Source organism: Drosophila serrata, unplaced genomic scaffold (assembly GCF_035046125.1).
Source record: "Drosophila serrata isolate PLE 108 unplaced genomic scaffold, ASM3504612v1 contig_184, whole genome shotgun sequence".
Lineage (NCBI taxonomy): Eukaryota > Metazoa > Arthropoda > Insecta > Diptera > Drosophilidae > Drosophila > Drosophila serrata.
Window position 1 is genome coordinate 8119814 of NW_028257082.1, and position 21714 is coordinate 8141527.

The 21714-nt window shown below is 48.5% G+C and overlaps 7 protein-coding genes across 10 annotated transcripts; 2 read left to right on the forward strand and 5 right to left on the reverse strand.

Moving 5' to 3' along the window:
- Window positions 1-54: 54 nt before the first annotated feature.
- On the reverse strand, window positions 55-6809 carry Mov10 (Mov10 RISC complex RNA helicase). The gene is made up of 5 exons (XM_020950204.2): window positions 6757-6809; window positions 2967-3029; window positions 2776-2909; window positions 418-2717; window positions 55-348 (listed from the first exon to the last, which is right to left on the reverse strand). The coding sequence occupies exons 2-5, from the start codon at window positions 2991-2993 to the stop codon at window positions 206-208; spliced, it is 2604 nt and encodes an 867-aa protein (XP_020805863.2). The 5' UTR covers window positions 2994-3029; window positions 6757-6809; the 3' UTR covers window positions 55-205.
- On the forward strand, window positions 3829-7761 carry LOC110183372 (general transcription factor 3C polypeptide 3). Its single transcript, XM_020951673.2, has one exon. It carries the CDS (start codon window positions 3949-3951, stop codon window positions 6577-6579), a length of 2631 nt encoding a protein of 876 aa, XP_020807332.2. The 5' UTR covers window positions 3829-3948; the 3' UTR covers window positions 6580-7761.
- On the reverse strand, window positions 7181-12631 carry fat-spondin (extracellular matrix protein f-spondin). The gene is made up of 5 exons (XM_086828817.1): window positions 12323-12631; window positions 9178-9572; window positions 8657-9118; window positions 8372-8597; window positions 7181-8315 (listed from the first exon to the last, which is right to left on the reverse strand). The coding sequence occupies exons 1-5, from the start codon at window positions 12507-12509 to the stop codon at window positions 7285-7287; spliced, it is 2301 nt and encodes a 766-aa protein (XP_086684943.1). The 5' UTR covers window positions 12510-12631; the 3' UTR covers window positions 7181-7284.
- Window positions 9695-12205, forward strand: tef (teflon). 2 transcript variants are annotated; one of them, XM_020951783.2, is made up of 3 exons: window positions 9695-10137; window positions 10206-11308; window positions 11391-12205. In XM_020951783.2, exons 1-3 carry the CDS (start codon window positions 9783-9785, stop codon window positions 11940-11942), a joined length of 2010 nt encoding a protein of 669 aa, XP_020807442.2. In that variant the 5' UTR covers window positions 9695-9782; the 3' UTR covers window positions 11943-12205. The 2 variants fall into 2 exon arrangements, with proteins under 2 accessions (XP_020807442.2, XP_020807513.2); XM_020951854.2 differs by having other exon boundaries at window positions 9695-10131.
- A 117-nt stretch (window positions 12632-12748) lies between the features above and the next one.
- On the reverse strand, window positions 12749-17593 carry LOC110179169 (uncharacterized protein KIAA0930 homolog). 3 transcript variants are annotated; one of them, XR_015270704.1, is made up of 7 exons: window positions 17004-17593; window positions 16355-16521; window positions 15868-16290; window positions 15362-15812; window positions 13375-14725; window positions 13161-13310; window positions 12749-13098 (listed from the first exon to the last, which is right to left on the reverse strand). XR_015270704.1 is itself a non-coding variant. In XM_020946572.2 (7 exons), the coding sequence occupies exons 1-7, from the start codon at window positions 17119-17121 to the stop codon at window positions 13058-13060; spliced, it is 2658 nt and encodes an 885-aa protein (XP_020802231.1). In that variant the 5' UTR covers window positions 17122-17593; the 3' UTR covers window positions 12749-13057. The 3 variants fall into 3 exon arrangements, 2 of the variants coding, with proteins under 2 accessions (XP_020802231.1, XP_020802239.1); XM_020946572.2 differs by having other exon boundaries at window positions 13418-14725; XM_020946580.2 differs by lacking the exon at window positions 13375-14725.
- A 155-nt stretch (window positions 17594-17748) lies between these two features.
- SmydA-6 (SET and MYND domain containing, arthropod-specific, member 6) lies at window positions 17749-19617 on the reverse strand. The gene is made up of 4 exons (XM_020946594.2): window positions 19431-19617; window positions 19240-19368; window positions 18061-19189; window positions 17749-18001 (listed from the first exon to the last, which is right to left on the reverse strand). Exons 1-4 carry the CDS (start codon window positions 19496-19498, stop codon window positions 17831-17833), a joined length of 1497 nt encoding a protein of 498 aa, XP_020802253.2. The 5' UTR covers window positions 19499-19617; the 3' UTR covers window positions 17749-17830.
- A 100-nt stretch (window positions 19618-19717) lies between these two features.
- Window positions 19718-21700, reverse strand: SmydA-7 (SET and MYND domain containing, arthropod-specific, member 7). Its single transcript, XM_020944544.2, has 3 exons — window positions 21355-21700; window positions 20028-21294; window positions 19718-19967 (listed from the first exon to the last, which is right to left on the reverse strand). Exons 1-3 carry the CDS (start codon window positions 21405-21407, stop codon window positions 19818-19820), a joined length of 1470 nt encoding a protein of 489 aa, XP_020800203.2. The 5' UTR covers window positions 21408-21700; the 3' UTR covers window positions 19718-19817.
- Window positions 21701-21714: the final 14 nt, after the last annotated feature.

The window sequence follows — 21714 nt, forward strand, 5'->3', positions numbered from 1 at the left end:
TTTTACTACATGAATATAAAAAAAAAAAAAATGTGCAAGAAACTCATGTTTGCCTGTTCTACAGATAGCGATGGAGGTGTTTACTGCTTGCTTCAGCAACATTGAAAATTAACTTTTGGTACTCTTCTAGAGGTATATCCCAGCCCGCCGAGACCTGTCCTTACTCACTAGTTACATACGTCTTGGATTAAACTTTATCTCCAACTCACACTGGATGTCTCATTGTCATGGATAACTGAGCAATTTTACATTCCAGTTCTTGCGTATTGACATCCATGCGAGCCTGTAGACTGGCGGAGCTGATTCTGGAAGAATCTGTAGTGCCTGAGGCTTCTTCGGAGCCGATTTCTAAAAACAAAAGAAAGGAGTGTTCAATATATATATATATATATGGCATTTCCATACAGGAACTCTTACCGTCATCGGTCATCAGATCTTCCATTGTGTCCACCCGCACACTAATGTCCAGCGGCATCTTGGCAAACCATGGTGTGCGCTCGTCCCAAGTGTCCAGTTCACTGTTTGTCTCCTCGTCGGATGATTCCTCCTCCTCCATGTTTGGCAAGAATTGTGGCTGCTGCCCGGAATCCTTTCTCTTAAAGAGATATGTGCCCTGATGCTTACACTCCTTGATGATCAATTTAAAGTCCTTGTGGTGGCGCAGGGTGACCGGATTGCCAACTAGTATCAGCAACGATTTGGCTCGGGATAGGAGGACATTAACCCTGCGAGGATTTCGCATGAATCCCATGTTGGCAAAGGAGCGCACCAGGCTGGCGATAATGATGGGCTTCTCGCGGCCCTGATAGGTCTCCACGCTGCCCACCTCCACGTTTGCGTGTCCCTGGGCCAACAGCAGTCGGGTTATCAATTTACCCTGACCCGTGTATGGAGCAACTATTCCTATATCCTCCTGGCTAACCAGCTTTCCCTTGCCCAGGCCCTCGTTAAGTAGACGTTTCACATACCAGCAGACAACCTGAGCCTCCAGCTGATTGTACGAGCTTGTTGAGTGCTCCTCCCGCTTGGTCACTCCGTGAGTGGCTTGGAAGATGATCGGAAAGGCCCCGTTGGGCAGAAGCTTCCACTTGGCTGCGTGGTTAACCTCCGAGGCGGGAGCCTTGGGAATTAATTCGCCGTTGTAGTACAGTTGGTTGAATAGGCGCACGATCTCCGGATGGGATCGGTAGTTCTGACGCAGACGCGTCTGCAGACTGCGATCGTAGTTTCCGTTGTCATCTAACTTGTAGGATTCGGAGCGAAGGAGGCGCTCCATCAAAGAACGACTTAAGCCCAGGGATGCCGCGCGATTGCTCTTGATGACGGCACCCAACTGCTTGTGATCTCCGGATAGGATGACATGACAGTCTACGCTTTGCTTCACACCCATAATCCCGATCAAGGTCTCTGGCTCCGTGGCAGCACCGGCTTCGTCGATGAATATGTGGGTAAAGTGGTTGTACTTACCGAGTTTGTCGCACAGAAAGCGTCCCACGGTGCAGAGAGTGGCCACCGCGATACCGTATTCGAGTATGTGTGAAACTCCAAGGTGCTTATATTTATTATTCGAGCAGTTGGAGTTTTTAAGGAGGAGCGCCGGCACAGTCTTAAGTCCCTTACGGTAGAAGGAACGCGAGAAAACACGGATCAGCTGGTGATTCGCCGAGGGCTTCTCCTGCTGGGCAAAGTGTTCACGTAGACGGGCATTGGTCTGGATATACTCACACAGCTTCAGGGCGATCGTGTCGCAGGCGGAGTTCGAACCGGCGGTAACAAGAATGCGGCTTCGCGGTTGGTGAAGGCGCAGCTGTAAAATGGCCTCCACAATGGTTGTGGTTTTGCCAGTGCCTGGTGGTCCGAATACAATATAAGGTCCATTCGGATTGGGTCCTGCCACAATCCTCTGGACCGCCTGCAACTGCTCGGCGTTGTTGTATATGGTCGGGTTCAACAACGAAAGGGACTCTGTTGGAGTGTACTGAGTCACAGGCTGCGCCCGCATCCAGGTGGGCAGGCATTCACCATTGCGAAAGTGGATCATCGAGTTGTTCAGCATTTCGGTCAGCCAGCCAGGGAAGGGATAGAGGTAGCGACGCATTACTGGCATCTCCTGGAGCAAGTTGAGAGCACGGTACATGTAACGGAAGGGTATGCGGCTGGAGCGTAGGATCACATGAAAGCGCTGACTTATCAGGTAGATCTTTCCCGGAAAGTTACGGCGGCTGAAACGGAAGTGGACACAGTTACGTGTCACCTGTTCCACTGAGACCACGTGACGGCGCATCGGATCTTTCAAATCCAGATTATCGTGCGGGTGCGGCAGCAGGGACAGTATCGATTGATTGGGCAACGGAGAAGCTGCTAGGCTGGACTTGGGCACCAGCACTACCTCATCCATATGGGGTGAGACTACGTCCTCGGCATTGATTGCCGTGTTTGAAAGGGCTACTTGGAACCTGTATTTGGAAACCCGGTGCACGGCCACATCCTTTTGAATCAGCCGGGCATACAGCTGCATGGTGGAGAGGTCTTCGATGGTTAGCAGTGTCCGCATCACAGAGCACACGTTGTAGAACTCCAGGCTCCGCGTGCAAAGATATTCCGCGAAAATAGGATTCTTGGAAATCAAATCGGAATCTGAGAATTCAGAGGCGAGGCCCTTCAGCATTTCTAAGTTTGGCGGAAAGGGTGGCAGACTGTGCATCAGCGTTAGGAGTCTGGAGAAGATTTGTATGTGAGTCTTGAGACTGAATCTAACAATAGGGAAAAACTCACAGCTTTTTCTTGGCCAACGGGTCAACCGGCTTGACTCTGCCCTCGTCAGTCTCAGACTTTGCTTCGTCCAATAGAAACATGGTTTTCTTATGTAGATCGGCGTTGTAAGCGATTTGCGACAGCTGTTGATCTAACTGTAAGTCACTTACAGTTACTATTACACTCTCTAAATTGTCTGTTCAAACACTCACCAGCTCCAAATTCACGTTGGTATGCATTTTTTTTTTTTTTTTTGGATCGGCTAAAACGAGAAACTAACACAATATTCTGAAAGTTGAAACTGAAGTGGAAGAGACGCGCTTTTGGCGAACGAAAAATGGCGTCGATGGAGATTCGCGGAATTACGGATTTGCCGAATTATATGCCATAAATGTACTATAAAATCCCTTACTTTTAAGAACTTTTAAAAACGTACTTGGGAGCCACAGAGTTTTCTTTCCATGAGGAACGAAATGCAATTAAAATATTAAAACTAACGGTACATTATGATATGCTTTTTTTATAAGAGAGAAGTTTAAGTATTTTCCTGTACCTAAGAAAAATTTTTGTAAATATTATTTAGCACTTAATTTAATTGATAGGTAACCTCGGACGAGATATGGAAATATTTCATTATTAAATAAAATTTATTTAAATTTAAATGTTATAAAATATTAAAAACCCCGCGCAGGTATTTATCGTTTTCTGTGGGTTACTTGCAACACTGGAATCAAAGTCTCCACAGAGTTTTCTTTTCATGAGGAACGAAATGCAATTAAAATATTAAAACTAACGGTACATTATGATATGCTTTTTTTATAAGAGAGAAGTTTAAGTATTTTCCTGTACATAAGATGAGTATTTTCCTGTACCTAAATATTATTTAGCACTTAATTTAATTGTTAGTTAATCTCGGGCGAGATGTGGAAGTATTTCATTATTAAATAACATTTATTTAAATTTAAATGTTATAAAATATTAAAAAGCCCGCGCAGGTATTTATCGTTTTCTGTGGGTTACTTGCAACACTGGAATCAAAATCTCCAATTGATTCGAAGTTCGAAATTCGAACTCGTGGTATGTTTTCCCGGTTGAGCGACGGTCACATTGCCGGTTTGTTTACAAATATTGTGTTGCTGTGTTTACGCGAATGAATAAATAAAATTTAAATATTAAAATTAATCAAAGTGCGAAATGGCTAGCTCGGACTCGAACGAGGTCTTAATCGAGGAAATCGATAGCAACGATGTGCCGGAGAACGAGTTGGAGCAATTCCAGGAGACGGAGCCGCTGCGCGTGGTGGACATCATCCACTGCACCGCCGAGGGCGAGAGGCGCCCTTACGAGGCAGACGAGGAGGAGGGTGCTCTTATTAAACGGTATGTTCAGGGTGTCCAGTGTCTGGAGTTCCCCGACTTTTGCACAAAGCTGGAAGCAGGCGACGATGACGAGGAGGACATCGGCGAAGAAGATGAGGAGAAGCAGCCAGATGCCGCAAGTAAGGATGAACTGCCAAGCACTTCGACCGGTCGTTCGAAGCCACTGCCGCTGCCGCGAGACGCACAGTCAGCCAGCGGAAGTGGACGCGGCGGAGGCTTTCGCAAGACCCAACTAAGCCCCGCCCTGCAGGGCCTGATGGGCGAGGCGAACCTAAGTTTTGCCTACGGACGCTACGAGACCGCCGAGCGCATCTGCATGGAGATCATCCGCCAGAATCCGCTGGCCAGCGAACCCTTCTACACGCTGGCCGAGATCTACGAGAACCGCGACGAGGTAAAGTTTCTCAACTTCTCGACGTTGGCGGCGCACCTGAATCCCCAGGATCGGGACATGTGGATCAGGGTATCCGATCTGCTCGTGCAGCAGGGCAACCTGGCCCGCGCCCGTCTCATCTACACCAAGGCCATCAAGATGCTGCCCAAGGTGTACCAGCTGCGACTGCGAAAGGCACAACTACTGCAGAAGATGGGGGAAACGAGCGCGTCCATGTTCACGTACTTAAAAATGTTGCCTCTGATGCCGCCGGAGGAGTGGAAGATGTGCCTAAGTACGGCCAAGAATGTGGCTCGGTACTTCCATGTGCTCGAGAAGCACACCCTTGCCCTGGAGGCCATGGAGGGGGCGTACAGTGTGTGCGGCGTACGCTTTACTCTTGAAGATATTAATATCTACCTGGAGCTGCTCATTCTGAATAAGCAATATGCCAAGGTGCTGAGGTGCCTCCGAGAGCGCACCAACTTCGAGCTGGAGAACGACCAGGAAGAGAGCTTGGAGCTTATCTACTTCTGCGAAATTCCCGATGACTATGTTCCCGAACTGCGGGCCAAGCTCTGCGTCAGCCTTATTCACATGCGGGCCCACCATTTGCTGGGCTATCTCATCCAGAATGTGCAGGAGCACATTACTCTCACAGCGGATCGCGTGGAGCTCTACATGGACATCACGGAGGCACTGATGCAGGAGCACAAGTACGCCGAGGCCATTGCGTTAATGAGTCCGATCACCGATGGCGACACAGTCGAATGCCCGGCGTTCGTATGGCTACGCCAAGCGGAGTGCCTGCGGCATTTGAACCGCACCAACGAGGCCATCCAGTGCTACGAGAAAGTGGTGCAGCTGGCTCCCTTCTGCTACGATGCGCGCTTTACACTTTCCGCCCTGCTGAAGCAACAGGGAAGGCATGAGGAAGCCGTGGAGGCGCTGGAGCAACCAGGCGAGGCCGAGGGGCAGCCGCTGATCGCCCGGCTTTTGTACGAACGGTGTGTGATGCTGCAGCAGATCGGTCGCATCGAGGAGTTCCTAGATGTGGGCTACGCCCTGCTCAGTCGGCACTCCATAAAGCTGTACAATCGGGAAGAGATGATGGCGGCCGCAAACGGGGGCAGCGCATACAATGCGGACAGCTTGAAGACCATCATACAGATGCGATCTATGGCGGTGGACAACGTGGCGGAGCAAGAGCAACAAGATCCCACCAAGGGTGCCGCCACCGAGGCTTCCGATCTGACTGTGAAGGACGAGTTCAATCTCTTCCTGGAGCTGGTGCGCACGGCCTTCAAGCATGGAATGTACGGGGCTGCCGAGAAGATATGCTTTGCCACCGTTACCACAAAGAGATTCACCTTCTATCACCACGAGATTGAACGGATCATGGTGCTGACCTGCTACTTTAACGAGGACTGTGCCATCGCCTTCTCGTATCTGCGGGAGCTGATCGCCAAGCAGCCGAGTCACATAAACCTGTGGAACATGCTATCACTGATGATCCAACGTGGCGACGAAGTGCGCTACTACCGCTACATGCGGCGCCTAATGAACCGCCATCCGGTTGACACCAAGCCGATGCGTATCTTCCAGGGCCACTACCACCTCAACTGCGGCTCCTTCAAGTACGCCCTAAATATTTACATGCCCATTCTTCGCGAGAATCCTGATCCCCTGCTGGCCCTCTGTATAGCCGTGGCTTTCAACCAGCTGGCGCTGCAGAAGAAGGTGCTTCGCAAGGCGGCGGCAGTATCCCAGGCGGTGGCCTTTGGCAACCGCTACATGGAGCTGAGATCCGCGGGTACAGAGCTGGCGGATTGCGCTGCCCAGCAGGAAATTTACTACAACATCGGACGGATCTACCATCAGGCGAACATTCAGCATTTGGCAGTCGTTTACTACGAAAAGGCTCTGGCAGTGCCAGTTCATCCTCTGATTGCCGAACACGAATCGATCCTGGGACTGCAGCATGAGGTGGCATTCAACCTGCATCTCATTTACCGAGCCAATGGTAATAAGTGGAAGGCGCGACAGTATCTAATGCGTTACTGTGTGGTCTGATTGCAGATCCGGATTTATATGTACATATATTACATAAGTTAAGAGAGTTTGAGGAACTACATATATTCTTTTTTACAAGTCACTTATGTAGTAAATGACCACATGACCTTTTGGTAAGACATTTCGTTATTGTTTTTACTCACACCTAAGGGGAGCTATAGTTATTTATATATTTACCTTCAGGCACAGGATTCCAAAGACAGAATAGGTTTGTTTAACGAACTATTCACTAATGAGTTCAAACAAAAGCTTTTAGTTGCATTAAGATTAATTGTATAAAGGGGAATAACTTTATTACGATTGTTTATCAAGTTAAGATTGCAATTTCAAAGCTTTTATTGTGAGGCCCTTTAATCAATTCCATTTCCGGGAGAGAACATTTATAAAAATTTATGATCTTTAAGCTGTCGATGATGTTGATGTCATTACTAACTGTAAGGTTAGTCAAAGGTAATTATTTCTAGATGTTTCTAGGGGCTACTAACAAAGCTAAAGCTAAATAATTTAATATTTTAGGATATTTTAGAAAACTTACTTCTTACTTTAAGAACTTCATTCAAATCTTAAATAACATAAGTGCAGGCTTCCAAAAGCCTATGAATAAAATATATATTCAAAAATTTACCTTTATTAAGAACCCAAATATGATGATACAGATTCAAGGATGTGAAGAGGATGCTCAACTTAAGAAATGACAGTAAGGGCTCAGCAGGCGGGCATGGAACAACGGCGCGGCTTGACCAGGCGCTTGGAGCACGGTTGACCTCCATTCTGTGGCTCACTGACCACGTAGCGGTAGCTCTCGGAGAAGCCGGATCCGCAACTGACGCTGCAGGGGGACCAAGTGGACCAATCGGAAAGCACGCAGTCCTTGGGCAGCTTGTGTGGATCAGCTGCCGATCGGGATGCACTCCGGATCACATTGCATGTGTTCAGGCAATCGTTCTCCGTCAGGAAATTGTTTCGGTTACCGCGGCATCCGCCGTAGCTGAAGGAGTCGCAGCGCTGGGACTGCGGATTATAGGCATACCTCTGGTAGCTGCCACGGCAGGGACCCGCATCTGGCGCCTGAACGCAGATGTCCTTGGCCTGTTCGGCATTAATGTGACAGCTGGTGGGATTGACGCACTCCTTTTGCTGGTGCAGTTCCATGCGGCGTGTGCAGTTCTCCTTCTCCGGTCCATTCTCTAGCAGCAGGAGGCGGGTGCGTATGGTCACGCCCTTGCCGCAGGTCGAGCTACACGGGCTCCAGTCGCTCCACTGAGAGGTGGGACAGTGGGGATCGGGCAGCTCCACCTGCTCGTACGTGCAGTCCGGCCGCATGCACTTGTTCTTCTCCACGATCGTAATGTGGGGGCATCGCTTGCGTCCTAAATGATTGACAAAGGTGCGCGTGCGCATGGTGATACCGATGCCGCAGCTGGCCGAGCACTCGGACCACACGCTCCACGGCGAGGTCTTGCACAGGCCGGCGCCTTCACCATTGTCTCCTACCAGGAATTGCGAGTTGGCGAGGTTCTCGCCCTCGTCCTCATCGCGATCGCGCTGCGAGGTGGACCCATCAGCGCATTCGGGTATGGGTGCCACGCACATCTCCTTGGACACCAGCTGGCGACTGCACTTGGACTGCTCCGCTGCCTGGGGATAGAGATACTGGCGATTGCGCATTCGAATTCCCTTGCCGCAGCTCACAGAGCACGGGCTCCAGGCGGAATACTCGTTCACACGGCACTCCGCTGCGGGGTAATAGACTTTCAATAATAGGATAAAGGTTTATCCGCAGAAAACTCACCGCTTATGTCCTGCTCCTCGGCATCGTCGGACACCTCCAGCTGGAGAGCCTGCAGGAAGTCATCGTCACAGTTTCGGGAGATAATCTTTTCCCGCCTCACGTATAGTTTGGCCAAAGGAGTCATCTCGCGGCTCTGGGGATTGTAGAATGGAGCCCTGGGGTCCTCGGGATACATGGTGGTAATGCGGTACATCCTCTCCGGTGGCTGCGTCTCCGTATTGGGTGACTATTAACGACACACCATTATTATATATTAAACCACTTCAGAGAAACACTTTGCCTTACCATGTATGAGATCCCACTGTCGGTGCCCGCATCCCAGGGATATAGATCAAATTCCATTGATTCCTTCCAACTGCAGTCCTCGGTGCAGAGATCCAAGCCACTGATACCAACTACCCAATCGGGAGAGGGACCAAACATGGATACCAGCGACACCTTGGGATGCTTGCGATCCACGCGGAACTTGGAGGATGTGTTCTGGTTGACATTCGGGTACCACAGACCAGCGGCCTTGATCAGGGTACGCAACTTGGGACCATTGGCTCGCAGCTCCGTTTCCAGAGCAGCAGGTGATCCCCATTCCGCCAGGGACCGGAAGCCGGCGGTAGCTATGTGGTTCTCCCCCCAAAACGAGAAGTTGGACTCATGCGAGGCGCCAATCACATCGGAGAAGTGGGTCAGCCAAATGGCGAAGGGATAGTCCTTGGGATGTGTTTCATTCGACCAGATACCCTCAAAAACAAACTGGAATTTGGACAGGAAGCTATAGTTTTCAAAGATTTATTGAATTATCTATCACTTACGCTGTACTTCGCTTCATCGCAGGCGCAGCACTCCTTCTGCGCAGCGGCTGCATCTGGTTTTCGCTCACAAATCACCGTGGACAGTTGGCCATCGTCGGCAAACCAGGCGCGTGGCCCCTCGTACACCATTGCCGAGAGGGAGACACAGCCGGACCCCGACTCTGGGGCGACCCACATCACCTGAACCTCCGTCTTAGGCAGATCATCCGCCTCGGAGACGGTGTTTACGCACCGATCGTTGAATTGGGTCAGCGAATCACTGAACAACTGGAAGCGACCTACACGCCTCGGACTGGCTGCCTGGGGACGCCGAGCTCCAGTGTGTGCCTCAGCAGCGATGGTAAAATGGGTAAAATGCTGGATTTTCGTGTGAGTGCGGGAACCGAGCAGAAGCACTGGCAAGAAATTTGAATTCAAAAAGCGATAACAAAATACCGAAAAAAAAGTATCGAATAAATGGAATCACATCTGTGATTTGCAGCACTGCTCGGCGAACCCTGCACAACACTGCTCACACATACACTCAATTTAAGAAAACGCGCAATCTAGCAATTTTTGTTTTGTTTTGTTAAATCCTTGTTTTTGTTAATTAAACTTACCCTATTATGGCTTTCTTTGCGGATATGGTTATAAACGATGGCCATATGGCATTTGAAAAGTGTGGTGACGTGGTGGTGTCGACCAAAGACAACAAGCTAGCATTGTTTTGCCACTTTTGCAAGGATCTCATCACATATCTGCCGCAGTTTCTCCGGCATCTTCATGAGGCGCATGGCGATGTGCTCCATTTTAAGAACGACCACCATGTCTACAGCGTGGAAGAGCTGTTATCCGGCGCAGCAGAAGAAGATCAGGAAGCGGAGGATGTTGAAAACAACAGCCAAGATGAGAATTGTGGAATGCCACAAGTGGCGGAGGAACCGGATGAATGTGTGAAATCGAAAAACATTCCAGGTACAGGTAGGGAAGGGCGATGCAGTCCTAAGACCTCTACTTGAAAACTTAAAGCCTTCATCTTTCATCTTCAGATGAAACAGAGAAAGAATCGCCCGGTTCAACTACGGACGTCCTGGCTGAAGTGGAAGCCATGTTGTTCTCGGACGAAGACGTCGAAAAGGAAAGTGAAAAGAATTCTCAACAGGATATGGCCATTAAAGCCTACCTTGAGGTCTGTCAAGGATTGCAGAAAAAGAAGGAAGTCACTAAGGAACCCCTTATTTCCAAACACGAACCAGATAGCCAAAGATCCAAAGGAGGACGCAACCAAAAAGGTCTGAATATTTCCCGCCTAAGGAGTCACGCTATTGCCAGGCAGTCTCGAAAACGCATGAGCACCGTAAAGAAGCGCATTTTGCGTGCCATTGACAACTTTGTGCCAAAGAACCAAATTCCCTTAAAGAATAACCCGGCCGATCAGGACAAGGCGGCTGACCAGGCCCAGCTCTTACAATTGGCACCAATTCGGCCGAGGATACCGCTTTCCAAGACCCCAGCCCGACCTCCCATGAACGCGGGTCATCTAAGCGTTAGGAAATCGACTCTTACAACAGCCCGAATCTCTCTTCAGATGACAACCACCACCACCACATCGTCGGCAACAGTCGTTTCTTGTTCAAAGGAAGAAGAACCCTCATATCAGGCCTCGCAATCAGTAGTCCAATCCTCTATAACAGAACAGGAAAACTCCTGCCAGGAGAACCAAATGTTTAATTTAGGCAATATTTGTGGGACCCAAAAGTCACCCATCGAGATACAAAAAATTGAAATGCTTCCCAAGCTCGAAACTCAAAATGATATTTTAAATAACGCTGAAAATGTAGACGATATTGACATAGAAAAAGAGCTTGCAGTTCTGCTTGGCCAGCCCATGAGATGGAATTCAAAGGAGACGAAAGAGAGTCCAGCTAAAGTGATAAATTCAAGAACTAAAATCCAAAAACTAAATAAAGATGTCAAGAGTTATAATCAAACACAATTGAATACCAAAAATGTAGAAAACAAATTGGAAATCATCCTCGCTGGGATAGATTTACTGAACAAGACGCCTACAAAGCAAGATTCCACATCAGCTGATGTAAATGAAAGCATCGAAGTGTTAATTGACAATTGTACTCTCTTGAAATATGTTGGGGTGAGCAATTGATCGTATAAATGGCAGGATGAGAGACACCTAAATCTAAATGCTAATTCTCCCTTATCCACATCCCTTTCAGCTGCCAGTAATCCACAACCCCAGCTATGAGGACAAAATCATGTTGGACGAGTTGGAAGATTTACGAGGAAAGGCGGCCAAGTTTTGTGAAATCTTTCGAAAATACGACGAAATTTGGAACTGCCGAAGGACAAAACCCATGGCGAATAATACCAAAAAACTTGCAGATCTTATAGAATTATTAACCCAAGATGTAATTGCTGAATTGGACTGTTATTTGTCCAAATCTGATGCAAAGCGTATACTAAATTTAATTACATTGTGGTTTCGACAGACTATCGACCTTAAGCACTTCAAGAAGGTCCCACTTTCGCCCAGCATTCAGTACTATTTCAATTTATTTGCCTTCATACCGAAACTCACTCGATTTCTATTTTTTTGCGAATATTGCGACGAAAACTTTACACTGGAGGCAGCCTACAGAAAGCACTTATTGTCTCACTCATTTACTATTCGATGCGCCATATGTCACAGACCCTTCAAGAGGCATGGATTTCTCGACAAGCACTTGCGAGCCCACCATGCCAACGACAACGTCCTGGACTATATTTAAGCATTTATTGTAAACTTGTATTTGATTTATAGAATAATATGCTCAATATTCTTGCTGAGTTGTCTTCGTTCTAATTTAAGTTAAAAGTCAAGTTCATGAACAGGCTAGTTAAGTATGTATCAATGAAATTAAGAAATTCCTTACTTAAACTTTATGTTTAATTTAATGTGAATGAACACCGTCACTTTCTGTATTATCAACAATATATTGACATTATCAAAGACAAGTTGAACTCGAGAGATCAACTGACATCTGCTCTGGATTCTGTCGGCTTATCGCCTCGATTGTTCTTGTTTTTTTCTTTTCTTAGCTCTCAAGTGACCCCGCTGCCGATGATTACGAAACCAGCCATCGACTAAGTAGCTTCTCCCGCGACTTACAGTTATACGTCTTGCCGGGCACATATCCGTTGGGTCCATCGGCCACAATTAGTTTGTATCCATTGTCGCCGCGTGTGCGTCGGCCGTGGTTCAAGTGGGTGGGCGCCCGGGGACAGGCGGTGACCGTACTAATTGTCAGCCAGACAACGACCAGCAGGCGGATGAGCAGCGGCAGCGATTGCCCCATCTCGGAAAGCCTTTGTTTCCCACGTTATCACTTGACGATTGCGATGAAGAACGAAAGACGGACTAGCGACCGTTCCAGACGAGGCTCAACAACAGACTAATCGAGCCGGAGAGGCGGCGATCAAGTCGAACCTCGGACGGCGGCCCGAACCGGATGCATCGGGTAATTTGTGACGTTCTCTTAACATAAACATTATTAGCGCGTTTGCTCCTTGATTAATTTCTCAATTCCTTGGCGCCTCCTTTTCTATTTCGTATATATATTTCGTGGTATAAATGTTGCGGTACAATTTACAAATAATATTACAATTATATATATATTCAATTTCACATCATCGTCGGTAACAGTGTTCACTATCGTATTTCGTAGATCATAGATTTGTAGGTTGGCTCTGCTGCTTAGGAAACTTAACGCAAGTACATACTGATAAATTGAACTGAGACTGATGCTCATGGCATTCGATCGGTTAATAGGAGCACTGCCATGTGTAAGGAGCTATAAAGCATATAGAGGGCGCACGTAAATCACAATCGCAAATTAAGTTAATACTAAAAGGTCAGAATAGGTGTTTCCCGGTGATCCAACAGATCTGTAAAGAAGAGCCAGAGTTGGGCATAAGGATTAAGTTTGGAGAGCTCAAAACCCACTTACCCTTGGCAATGCTCCACCAGGGCAGTGTCACGTAGGTAAGAAATGCATTGAGCGGCGTAGACTGCTGCCTTCGATTCTCTTTCCAGAAATGGAAGGACTGCGTAAAGCCTCGACTGGTCCACAGAGGATTATAAGCGCCATCGTCGAGTTCTGTAATGAGAATGGGCAATGGCAATTAGTTATCATTATTGTGGATCGAGAACCTAAGAGCTACCATGGCATGCATCAGAAATAGATATAAAGTAGGGTTAAATGACCTTTTAGCGCCTTCTTGGGCACATCGCACCAATAGTATATGTTGGTGCCATCGGGAGTGCGCCGCTTGGGAACCAAGTGCAACATCTTGCTCACATGGGCCTGCTTGGCTGTCCGCGGAAGCGTGGCACTGCTGGCCTCCTGGTTGCCATTGGCCACGTCCGTTGGTGAGATCACCTTGTCTTCATCTTCGTTCTCATTATTCTCGTTCGGTTGCAAGGGGTGACTCTCCGCCTCGACAGGCACTCGAACACATTTCTCGAAGCGGTTGGTTGGCGTCTTTGGAGATTCCACCACAGGCAGCTCCTCACGACCTCGGACACTGATCATAAGCTTGCTGTCGCTCTCGCTTAGTATAGCCATCTTGGCCATTGCACCAGCTCCATCGGAGTCACCATTCAGGGAAGTGGCGTCATCGGCTATTTCGTACTCTTCGCTTTTGGAGCTTTCTGCCTTTGGATTATTATTGTTGGCGCCTTTATTTTTGGTTACAGCATTCACTGATTTGCTCTTGTCCTTGTCACTCTCCTTGTCTTTGTCTTTGTCCTTGTCCTTATCCTTTGCACCTCTGAGGCGTTTTGGCGACATCTTGGACAGAAAGTTGCCCGCTGTGCCATTGACTTTTTGGTTTGAAGACTTCTTGTCATTCTCCTTGTTCTTATCCTTATCCTTCTCCTGATCCTTGGCCTTGGCCATGCGCAGTCTTGGGGGTATGATCTTCTTGGTGGCCACCGGGAGGCTGGTCCTGCGATCAGCGGCACTCAGCGAGGCGCTCCTGGTGATACTGCCGCTGGCCTGCTGCTTGCGCTTGGCCTCGGATGGAAGCCTAAAACTGTTTCTTTTACCCACCACCAGCACCTCGCTCTCCACGCTCAGGATGCTGGGCTTGGGCTTGAGGCGCGTGGGCCGCTTGTCGGGCATCTTGGCCAGACAGGCAGGGGACTCATTGGACGGATCCTCGCAGCTGGGGCAGTAAATCTCGGACATTTCCGGGGTGTCCGTGTTCTTATCCGCCGGCCAGCGCTTTTTGCACTTCTTGCCACCAAAGCAATTGCAACCTGTAGTGGTGGAGCTTTGTCCTGTTCCATTGCTTGATTTCTCACCGGACACTGTGACCTCCACGGCGGCGCTTAAGGGTGGCGGAGTCACAGCCGGTACCGCAGCAGCAGCAGCTGCCGACTGTGGAGCTGTGGATGATTCTTGGGGCCCCTGTTCGGTTTGGTCACCACCAGTCGCGAGTTTGTGAGTCTCACAGTTCGGATTTGGGTGCAGTTTTGCCGCAGAGGCCGAGAAAGCAGGACGTTGCTGATCTACAAGTAGATATAGATCGGTTTTTTGCGTTTTAAAAGCATATACATCGACACACATCATGTACATACAACCGAAAGGATCGGCCCAAGCAACTTAATGGATAATTGGCAACAGAAACGGAAAGCAGTGGAAATCATAGGCTAAAATGGGGAATATTAATCGAGGGCAGATGGATGGATAGACGGATGATGGACAGATGGAAAGGATGTCTAGTGAATACAACACAATCAAGCCACCAGAAATGGGAAATAAAACTGCTAGGGGGTATGGGGGATAGAGGATGGGATGAACAGAAGATAATTTTGGTTGTCCTTAGTGTATCATTTGTCCTGCTTTCTCGGCAATATGTCTGGTGTTCTTCTCTTTTTATATATATACTCGTGGAGTCGCTTTTAGGGGGCACATATAAAGTATATATATAAATTTGATAGTTGGAAGTTGTAAAAGGTTGAAAATCAATGGAACAACACAACACATTACGAGATTATGAACTCAGGAATATGAACGGAAATGAAAGGAGCAAGCGGAAATATCAGCAATCAACGTCTACAAGCTTAAATATCATGCAACTAAAGAGGATGCTCAAATGAAGTGGAAACTAGGACAAATACATATAGATTCAAGTTCAAACTGACCGTCGCGCAGATCCCCGGCCTCGATTTCGGACACCTCGCTGGCGAGTGAGTCCAGGCCCTCGTTTTCCGATCGCGCCTTGGCCCCCACACTGGGACTGGTGCCGCTGCCGACCATGTCCTGGTTGTTCGACAAGTTCTTTGTGCGCCAGCCGTAGCGCGAGAAGTTATTGAGATTGGCGCTGGGATCGCTGAGGCGTCGTTGATGCCGATACGTGCAATAGTCGTCGTTCTCCTCCTCCCATTCGTCCCACATGTCCGTGGCGCAGAAGCCAGGCTCGCTGGTGGGCGTCTCCACACCAGAACCCTTTGGCTTTGTCACCGCCATCTCGGCATGGCCCTTGCCCTGCGGCCCCTTCATTCGGACAAATTCACAGCGGGTTTGAACGCCGGCGCCACTACTGAAAAGCCCGAAGGACATGCGTTGCGCCACCTTGGAGCTGAGGCTGGATTGCTGCCAGAAAGAGAGATTATAATAATGTTTGAATTCTATTTGAGAGACAACCAACCCTGGCATCGTAGACCTTCTTCAAGGCATCATAGCGTATGGATCCTAGGAAAATCACTCCCTGCACCGCTCCATCCTTATCATTGGCCACCAGCTCCACGCACACCATCTCCCCGTCACGCACCAGAATGTCGCTGAACACCTCATCAAAGTTGTCCACCATGAAGCAGATGTGCGGATACGTAATCTCCTCGCCCTCGCCCTTGGTGTCCATCTTTCGGCGACTGGGACTGGCATACACCCGCTGGGAATGCCTCCTCAGCACCTGCAGCTCCTTTGGTGATGTCCTTGTACAAATGGCCAGAGTCAGGGTGTAGTCGAACTGGTGTATAACCATATTTAAATACACTGTCTCCTCCCAGTCCACATCGGGATCGCCGATGGGTAGTTTGCGCGAGTCCTTGCGGAATACCTCCACTTCAGTCTAAGAAAGAAATTTTATTCGATGAAAAAGGAACTGAAAATAGGAGATTAGAGGAGCAGCTTACCTCAAATTTTGGCATGTGACGCGAGGAGCTCTTTACGTGCTTCTTGCGAACAAAAAAGAGCAGGTCGTCCGAATCAATGCTGTGCACGGGTTCCGTCTGGAAGAGAAAGTGGCGCACAAACAGGTCGGTCCAATAGGTAGTGCCCTGGAGTACCACAAAGCCGCCATCTGTATAGGGAAGGGAAGTGAAAAGATGGTAAACATTTTATAGATATTAAAACTATTAAATAACAAACATATTTAATTAACCACTATGTCTTGACAGGAATCTAAATTATATAACCTAGGGATCAACATTTCTGAGATGTAGTAAAGAAAATTAAAGTTCCTTCGGGAAGGACGCAAAGTCTTGGCTAGGGGATGAAGATGTTAAAGCAGTCCGACAGGTGAACAGCTGTTTGTGGCTTTACACTTCTCCACCAACCACCCTCCCCCATCCCCTATTAACTCCGATAAAAGTAAAAGCCGCTTACATAAAAGAAAACAAATGGTGAGCCAAAAAGTGGGGCGGAAAACCCATGCGCACAGGCGCAGCAGACACACACACATATCCCTTAGGGGTTGTCTCTCCACTTGACAAATCGATAATGCGCAATGTAGACAAATTTTCCCAAGGAAAATAAAATACAAGTTCCCTGCGATATACTCACCATCCTTGAGCAGCTGCCGCATCTCCTTGGTGCGCTGGAAGTTGATGTCCTCCAGGAGCTGCTGCAACGGCGTCTGGGAGCCCTTGAGCAGGGCTGCCGCAGCACTTGCGAGGGCCATCCTAATGGGGGATTTCCACAACGGCGACAACTACGATGACGAATGGCAAGAATTTCACAACGCTCCGGTCATGGCAACGGCGAATGCGGGAGGAGACGGTGTTGGTGAGCAGCAGCTAGTGGTGTCTATAGCGCAGCATCTGTTATTATTGTTCCGGTATTGGTTTCCAGTTGAGACCGTGATTAAACTTTATCGCAGCGCATGCAAAACGTAACTGCCAGGCTTTCGCCCTTTTCCTTAAAGGGGTTGTTTTCCGTCACCCCATCTGAGTCTTATCAGGCATCAGCTGTTCGCCTTCTTCGCAGAGTGGGCATTGTTCTTTTGTGTTAAATATATTCAATAGTCAAAAATTCCACTTGTTTAACTCTTTTGTTGTCGAGCTTTTATTGTTTAATGCGAGAATAAACAAGAGAGAAATTTAGCAACAAAACAAAAACGTGGCGAGTGTTGGTAAATACCAAACATGAGAGATAGCTGTAAGCTTGCGCGTAATCGATTGTCGGTCATCGACTTTCAAATTCAAATTCAAATTTAAACTGTCAATTAAATATCTATGCCAACTGTTTCTTTTCTAACGAATTATTAGTAACCCACTAAGTAGAAATTATTAAGCTCAAGCCAAAGCAATTAGTTTGCACATTTGTTTAGTAATGTTTTGTAAAGAATAATGTAACCAAAATTGTATGAAACTCAAATGCAATTTTGCTAATTAGTTCACCACATCGTCATTGGGTTCCTTGAGTAGTTTTATATCGTTCTGTAGTTCTTTCAGCTCCCGGAGCATGCTGTGCGCAAGTTGACCTTCTGGAGTGGCTATGGGCTCAAAAAGGAGCATTCGTAGGGACTCTCGTATCATAACCTCTGTTTGTTCAAGCTCCTCCTGGAAGGTAAAGGCTGTTTGAGGAGTGATATTAGACGCTATAAGAGGACTTTACCCACCAACAGGTCGCGGGCACTTTTCTCCTGCTCGCTAAACAGCTTTCTGGCCAGCTCCGCCTGTGTATTGGCCAGCTCGTAGAGAGCTATGGCCTTCAATCTTGAGATTCCGGGAGTCAGGACCTTGAGAACCAGCAAAATCTCTTGGCACAACCGAATCTTTCGCTCATAGACCTTTCTGTTCGGTCTGTGTGCCATGTTCTGCAGGATTTGGCGCAGTATGGAGGCTATGTTCTGTTTCAAGTCCAACATCAGGTAATGGTTTCCATGGAGTAACCGGCTGAGCTTAGCTAGCAGCAGCTCCAACCTATAGATATCATCCTTGGCATGGAATATCTCCTCCTTGGCTCGCTCCAACATATTCGAAACGAACTCCTCCTTCAGTGTGTGCTCCGGATTGAGGAGACACTGCCAACTACCAGTCTCCGTCTGGCGGACTATATAGCCGCCGGAACAGGAGCAAGGACTGCATATGAAGCTGCTCATGTGAGTGCCCAGCTCAGTTGGATCCTGGCAGCGCGGACAGTTGCAGTCGAAGCACTTTCCCTCCTTTAGTATTTGCCGACGCTCTTCGGTGCCTAGGAGCACGTTGGTGTAGCAGTAGTAAAGGATCTCGCCGGCTGCTATAAACCTGTTGGCGTATACCTTAATCCGACGCTCATCATCAATGGCGGTCACCAGATTGGGCATACAGCTGTGGGCAAAGAGTCCGGCCCGGCGATAAAGTCCCCTCATGGAGCCACCCGGTTCCGGGGCACGTATTTCGAAGGTATTAATGTCCAGGATACCTAGGAGACTCTGCACCAGATCCTCATTCGCTTCGGAATGCAGTTGCTTCAGCACTCCGCTCTTCTCCAGTGGATCAAAGGCCTGTTCCTGATAGCTCTTCCAGATATCAGTGCCTCGCCTGACCGCCAGATGAGTTTCCATTTGGGACATTTCCTCATAAAGTGGCAGCGTGTCCAAATGCTCCCTCAATAGCAGACACTTCAGGGCAGACTGGACAGCAGTGTGATCATCTCCCTGCAGCTGCTCCACCTGTTCCTCTGACAGTTTCAGCTCTCCAAGCCTTTGACAGTCTCGCTCATCATGATCCGGGCACTCTGCGCACAAAGCCAAAAGGCGGCACTTCCTAAATAGTTTACATAAGATTTAGGGACAGATCGGAACTCCACTACCTACTTGCAGAAAGTCCGAGTGAGTTTGAAACACTTGAAGCAGCGTCTGTCACCAATGTGGGGCAATACCACGATGGGATGCTCCAGCAGAAGGGTTTCGCCAGCTCGGATGTTGCAGTGGGCAACTAAAAATCTTGAGAAGAAAAAGGGGGAGGTAAGATAACCAGAATAGGAGTAAGGAGTTGGAAGACGCACCTGCCCAGCGTCTCGTTGTGCTTCACCTCGCACTTCTTGTCGAAGTCATCGGTTCCTGCGGCGGCCATTGTCTCTGATCCCGTTCCCTTCGGATACCTTTGGCATACTGACAGCCCAGCCAGCGCGATGCGTTGCGGCAACTTATTTTTAATTGAACGACAATTCTTTATTTATTTCTTGGTCAATGATTCCCCCTACCCTGCACCCCTCCTAAACGTTGAACCATGTCGCCAGTCCGCCAGCAACACAAGTGGCAACAGCAACCGAAGGGAAGCACTCCTCTCTCCTTCCATTGGACTAATTTAATTTATTTTAAATTTAAAATTCGCCGCAACAACACTGCGAGCGAAGCGTTTACAAACAATATCGATTGCGGACAGAACAAAACTATCTGCCGTATTTCTTCAAATCGGATTCAATGCGCTCCAGTTCCATGGCAATACGCTCGGATAAGTAGCCCTCGGCGGAGTTCTCGGGCTCGAAGCGGAGTAGCTCCATTGCTTCCTTTGCCGCCTGACTGGCGATCCTAAGTTGAGCCTTTAAGGAAGTAAATGAAAATTAGTTTTATGTTTACAAAGAAGAATTTTAAATACTCACCACATATCCCTTCTTGTCCAGATCACTTTCGGCAAACTGCAGCTCGATAAGCTCTACGAGAGAGATCAAATACTCGAAAAGACCAATGGCGTAAAGCTTGGAGAGACCCGGGACAACAGCCCGGCAGACGGGCAGCAGATCGGAGCACAATTCCACACGGCGGGCCAGTAGTTTCTTGCACGGCTGCTCCACGGAGTTCATTAGGGCAGCAGCTCGAAGAATGGTGGCTATGTTCTGCTTGATGTCCAGCAGGAGGAAGTGATTTGGGTGGAATAGTTGCCGGTATTGAGCTAGCAGGGATTCGTAGACCTGCAGATCGCCACGGGCATCAACCAAAGCTCCACCAACCTCGGCCAGCAGTTCGTGCACACTATCGGCCGACAAGACACTCTTACAGTCTAGGCAGCGCCAATCTCCAAGTCTCCCATTGGCATCCATCTCACAGACGGCAAATCCTTCAGCGCACTCGCGACACTTCATGCTGCTCATGTGTGTGCCCCTCTCGGTGGGATCCTGGCAGCGAGAGCAGGTACAGTCCAGTCTCCGACTCATCCGGAGTTGGTGCTGTCTTTGGCTGGTACCCATCAAGGGATTCGTGTACGAGTTGTAGATTATATCGCCGGGCTGAAGGGGAACTGCTGCGTAAAGCTTCATGTTAAACTGCTCGTCTAGAGCCACCACAGTGTTGGGAACGCAGTGATGAGGCAAACTGGCGCCGCACACAAAGACTCCTTTGAGGGTGTCGCCATCCCTGGCACTCACTTCGAATGCATGGCTATCGATGCGGATGCAGTGGGCATGGAGCACATCAGATGTCAAGTGCTGTGTGGGAAGCAAATCCACAATACCGCTTTCCATAAGAGGACGCACCACCTGCTCCTCATGCTCCTGCCACATTCCTTCTCCATCGTGGTAATCCTCCAAATTAATAGGCTTCTCCATGAGCAACTGACAGTCGGGCCTAGTAGCTGGATCTTCCAGCAACAGTAATAGCTTCAACAATCCACATATTCCATAATTCTTCACGAGGAGATCCTTGCAGATCGACTTGCCCGCTCCGGAGGCAAAGAACTCGCACTCGAAGTCATCGTGCTGACCGCAATCCATGCAAAGGGGATACACCTGACACTTGCGGCATATCACATACGATTCCTGCAGGCACTGGGCACACTTGAGCTGGCCACACTCCCAGTGGGGAGTTACCAACAAAGGGCGTTCCTCCAGCAGCGTTTCCCCCGGTTCGATAGCCAGCCCGGCTACCAAGTGCCTAAACCAGAGAAATAAATGTAAATAATATTGACAGGAGTAGGGTTCAAGCACCTCTTACCTGCCCAGCTTCTCATTGTGCACCTGCTGAATATTTTCGCTTAGGTCTTGCATCGATTACGTGGTGGTGGCCTGGTCGGGGTAGAGAAAACTATTCAGTTGGTGAATAGTTCCTAGCGGCGTGGATGCCCAAAACGCACTGAGGAGCAATTATACAAAAATATACTCGCCAGCACCTATGCTGGCAGAGGAAGAGGTGAATTCTTCCCTCATTTCGGGAGCCCTGTCATTGTGCATATGTATTTAGTCGGTGCTAAGTAGTTTTGGCTAATTGCGTGCGTAACTCGGAACGAGACGCGTTCTTTATTTTTAGACCTCAGTCGAACGGTCGGGTTGAGAGGTGATATATCTCGCTAAACGT

Coding starts and splice junctions, on each gene's coding strand:
- SmydA-7 (XM_020944544.2), bottom strand. CDS start 21,407: ATGCAAGACCTAAGCGAAAATATTCAGCAGGTGCACAATGAGAAGCTG. Junction 21,295..21,354: donor CACAATGAGAAGCTGGGCAG/GTAAGAGGTGCT, acceptor TCTCTGGTTTAG/GCACTTGGTAGCCGGGCTGG. Junction 19,968..20,027: donor TGGACAAGAAGGGATATGTG/GTGAGTATTTAA, acceptor ACTTCCTTAAAG/GCTCAACTTAGGATCGCCAG.
- LOC110179169 (XM_020946572.2), bottom strand. CDS start 17,121: ATGGCCCTCGCAAGTGCTGCGGCAGCCCTGCTCAAGGGCTCCCAGACG. Junction 13,311..13,417: donor GCCCAAGAAGGCGCTAAAAG/GTCATTTAACCC, acceptor TTCTCATTACAG/AACTCGACGATGGCGCTTAT. Junction 13,099..13,160: donor CTGGTGGAGCATTGCCAAGG/GTAAGTGGGTTT, acceptor TCTTCTTTACAG/ATCTGTTGGATCACCGGGAA.
- SmydA-6 (XM_020946594.2), bottom strand. CDS start 19,498: ATGGCCGCCGCAGGAACCGATGACTTCGACAAGAAGTGCGAGGTGAAG. Junction 19,190..19,239: donor CTCACTCGGACTTTCTGCAA/GTAGGTAGTGGA, acceptor TAAACTATTTAG/GAAGTGCCGCCTTTTGGCTT. Junction 18,002..18,060: donor AAAGTGCCCGCGACCTGTTG/GTGGGTAAAGTC, acceptor TTTACCTTCCAG/GAGGAGCTTGAACAAACAGA.
- LOC110183372 (XM_020951673.2), top strand. CDS start 3,949: ATGGCTAGCTCGGACTCGAACGAGGTCTTAATCGAGGAAATCGATAGC.
- tef (XM_020951783.2), top strand. CDS start 9,783: ATGGCTTTCTTTGCGGATATGGTTATAAACGATGGCCATATGGCATTT. Junction 10,138..10,205: donor GAAAAACATTCCAGGTACAG/GTAGGGAAGGGC, acceptor TTTCATCTTCAG/ATGAAACAGAGAAAGAATCG. Junction 11,309..11,390: donor CTCTCTTGAAATATGTTGGG/GTGAGCAATTGA, acceptor CATCCCTTTCAG/CTGCCAGTAATCCACAACCC.
- Mov10 (XM_020950204.2), bottom strand. CDS start 2,993: ATGCATACCAACGTGAATTTGGAGCTG. Junction 2,910..2,966: donor CCAACGTGAATTTGGAGCTG/GTGAGTGTTTGA, acceptor AGTGACTTACAG/TTAGATCAACAGCTGTCGCA. Junction 349..417: donor AGATCTGATGACCGATGACG/GTAAGAGTTCCT, acceptor TTTTGTTTTTAG/AAATCGGCTCCGAAGAAGCC.
- fat-spondin (XM_086828817.1), bottom strand. CDS start 12,509: ATGGGGCAATCGCTGCCGCTGCTCATCCGCCTGCTGGTCGTTGTCTGG. Junction 8,598..8,656: donor ACAGTGGGATCTCATACATG/GTAAGGCAAAGT, acceptor TGTCGTTAATAG/TCACCCAATACGGAGACGCA. Junction 8,316..8,371: donor CGAGGAGCAGGACATAAGCG/GTGAGTTTTCTG, acceptor ATTACCCCGCAG/CGGAGTGCCGTGTGAACGAG.